This window comes from Echinops telfairi, unplaced genomic scaffold (assembly GCF_000313985.2).
Source record: "Echinops telfairi isolate 266 unplaced genomic scaffold, ASM31398v2 ScPeMD7_7425;HRSCAF=8463, whole genome shotgun sequence".
NCBI lineage: Eukaryota > Metazoa > Chordata > Mammalia > Afrosoricida > Tenrecidae > Echinops > Echinops telfairi.
In genome coordinates this window covers 690,845-694,437 of record NW_022111325.1, presented here as the reverse complement: position 1 = coordinate 694,437, position 3,593 = coordinate 690,845, and the positions used below count along the sequence as shown (strand labels likewise).

At 46.4% G+C, this 3,593-nt stretch overlaps 1 protein-coding gene across 1 annotated transcript in view; it reads left to right on the top strand.

Moving 5' to 3' along the window:
• NUP210L (nucleoporin 210 like) overlaps window positions 1-3,593 on the top strand; it is a 114,236-nt gene that overhangs the window by 19,334 nt on the left and 91,309 nt on the right. Inside the window, exon 8 of the mRNA XM_045298346.1 lies at window positions 3,250-3,318. Within this exon, the coding sequence (XP_045154281.1) occupies window positions 3,250-3,318 (69 nt within the window). The remainder of the gene's footprint in view (window positions 1-3,249; window positions 3,319-3,593) is intronic.

The following is a 3,593-nucleotide window of genomic DNA, read 5'->3' as shown; positions in this document are numbered from 1 at the left end:
ATTCATTCCTGTTTTCACCTGAAAAACTGAGAAAAGATGGTACTGTCTGCCCCAGATGCTCAGTCAATAGTTGCTCCATTAAGGTCAAATGCACTAAACTGCGCTCAAAGAACTGAACAGAGAAAGAGAGACAGAACACAGGGCTCCGTTATAGACGTTGAAAACGAAGCAACGAAGACTTGAATTCCTAGACAGTGGAAACATGATTTGGAATCCATTTTCAGTGTTTCATTTGGAAATCTTTCCTATTTTTTGAATATTCGTAGTCAACAAACACATGCAATTTTCCATTTCTATATTCAGCATCGTTCAGGGCGGTCAGCGAAGTTCTCTCTGATAAGGCTCCCCAGAGCCAGGAGCCAGGCAGCTCGCTCTGTGGGTGGAAGGGCTCCAGGAAGGGGGACAGCAAGGTTGTTCTGCAGCAGGAGCATGTTTGGCAGGACACTGGACAGCAAGGGAGACGTGGAGGCTGCAGTGCAGTGTATCAGGAATGTGGTCGGAGCAGAATGGAGGGAGTCATATGATCATACAGGGCCTGCCCAGCTCACTCTGATAAGATTCCATTGGGCGTGCAAGGAATTTCTTGTGGAATCCTATTGTTAGATGCCTCTGAGTCCGTTTTGAAGACTCTTTGTCTTCAGAATCCATGCACAGAGTATGGAACTTCCCCCGAGGGTAGGTTTTCATGACTGCCATCGTTATAGCAGGAAGCCTTCGGGTCGTTCTTCTGTGAAGTGCTGGATGTTTGAACCGCCAACCCTACAGTTGGCAGCTGAGCATCGAGCAACCAGCTAGCGGTTTAGGGTCATTCTGTTCAAGGTGCTGCAGTCATTTTAAGATATTTGCCAACAAATACAATCACACAGCACATCCCAAGAAACCCGTCAGAGAATGAAAAGGAAATTATTTTTCACTAATAGTGATAAAGTAGTAAAACTGTAACCTGTCGAAGGCGGAAAGCCGACACGATTTTGTAGTCCCACCACGTTCCAGCTCTTACAGGCTCACTGTACCAACAAAATAAACCACTTTAGTCCCTCAGTAGTCATTTAATCACAGCTACGTCTCACATGCTCCTCTGAATGCCCCAGGCAGACTCAGATTATTTTGTTCCCATAGTCTCAGTTCCTACTCTTATTTCTTCCAAGGTCGCAAATACTAAAATACATTACACTGGTCTTGATGGCATGAATGATGATGACCCAGTTTGGCCCAGCATCTGGCATAGGGGGTCTGGGGGTCGTGTCCCCGGAGGTGGGCAGTATAAGAGAAGGGACACGCTTAAGGGAAAAGACCATGAGTGTGGTTTCTTACAGGTACAGGCAGTACCTGTAGGACAGACATCCAAGCAGAATTCTTCACTGTGCACTGGAAGGAAAAAGATTCCAGATGATAGTGATATTTGAAAGTTACCAGCTTAGGGGTAGGGGTTAGCGATAGACAAAAATCAACTAGGGAGAGTATATAGAGTGATTGAAGAGAGCCCCAAACAGCTGTGTAAGGTCAGCTGCAGGTGGAAGAAGGAAAATTCTAAAGGAGCCCAGAAAAGAATGTTTTCAAAAGCAGAAAGCAGAAGAGGGGTTTGATCAGGGGCAGATTACCCACTAAGCAAAGTAAGCATGGGCTTACCGACTTATGGGGCCCTCCACCACTGACCTTAGCAACAATGTGAGGAGTGTCCAGGGGAGCACGTTCAATGAGGACCATAAGGTAGAGATGTCAAAGAAGAAAAAGGGCCGGAAGGGCCTTTGGGCTGTAATAACCAGGAGGTCTTGGGTCACTTCCCCCCCCCCCCCAATATAAACAACTTGGCTATGAAAAGAAGGAGAAAAAGCACGGTAGAAGTTTTTAAAAATGCAGAAGGAGGACATTTTTAAGACCAGAGAAATGTAAGCATGCCTGTAAGTTAAACATAGGTAGCCAAGTCACGTGAGAAAAAGAGAGTTAGTGAGTAGATGGGGCAGGTTTGCTGAAAGGCAGGAGGAAACAAGATTGAGATCCCAAGTGGAAAGACGACCCCGGTGGGAAGAGGTCTTACTCTGATGAAGGAGGAATGAGCGAGCGACCTGTCCCAGATCTGTTTCCTCACCGGTAGAAAGAAAGAAGGGGGTGGTGCTCGGAATGTCCATCTAGCGCTGAGGTTTTAGGAGTCCATATTAGAACCAAGCCGAGACTGACACCAAGCTGCCCGTGCAGTCTTTAGAAGATGTGATTCAGTGGCCAGATGGAAGTCATCTCTACTGAGCATACCAAGTCTATGTATCTGGATAGCTCACTGTGTGTGCCCGAAGCAGCTCTGTAAATCTGATGCGCTAAGTAGATGAAATAGTACTTGCTTTCACTATGACTACAGATGAGGCAGTGGTAAATTTTAGCCTAGCCCACGACTGAATTAATACAACTTCTAAGTTGGTTATTTTTAATTAATGAGATTTTAGATCTTGGATGCAGTGTATTGTTATTTTTTTACAAGGGAAATGGATTTCTAACTGAGGAGCCCTGGTGACACAAGAGTTAAGCACTCGGCTGCTGCTCACCGAAAGGTTGTCCTTTGGGATTCAACCAGTGGCGCGGAGAGAGAAAGGCCTGGCACTCAGTGCCATAAGGATGGCTGCCAGGAAAACGCTGATGGCAATTCTACTCTGCCGCGGGAGACTGCTGTGAGTTGGAACCCACGCAGTGGCACCCAACAACAGCATACCCCCCTTAGATTTGTATAGACTGGTCTTCGAAGACATTTGTGCGTCTGCTAGAATTTAACAGAAGCGGGTCATAGGAGGTATAAGCAAGCGAGAAGCATCTGTGGTGGCCAAGAGGAACCCGGTTGACATTAAAGGTTGGCTGCAGATAACAGAACAATCCGCGGCTGTTTTCTACACTGCAGAGCTCCAGGCGTGTGGCCAATGCTCATCCTTCAGCCAGGGGAGCCATTACCTCAGAGGGGCACCATTTGGTTCTGCGTCTGATAGTGGGCACTCAAGTGAGAATTCCCCTGGGGGGAAAAGTATCTGCAGCCAAACGAATCTTAAAAACACCGACTCTGGTCGCCACCCCCACCCCACCTTTCCCCATCGTTCTCAAATTTGAAATTCATGAATGCTTTTGTGGCCCCCATGATGAAAAGAGTCTCTCAGACATGTCTCGGGACTGTACCCACGTAAGCTCTTGCTTTCCAAAGTTATTTCTTCGTGAGTAGTCCATTTTTATCTTTTCAGCCAACTCACATAGTTTCCTTAAGCAGAAATCAAGATATCCATATGAAATCTGTGTCTGGACTTCCAAATTGCACCATCTATGTTGTGGAGCCCGGATTTCTAGGTATTTTTAAAATAACGTTTTTTCACACAGCTGCATGGTTCAATGGTTTCACTAAGATGAGCATTGAACACGCGAGTGCTTCATCGTGAGGCTTAGGTAGCTGAGCACATCTGCAGTCGTGCTTGGACAGGCATCTCACTGCTCCTTATGGTCCGCTGCGATCTGTAAGAGGGAAGCATCTTAGAGCAAAGAGAACCCATCGATTGTGAAAGACAATTTTGGCAGTGACATAGCGTCCCAGGGACTCATCTCTAAAATGTATAGAAAACTTCAAC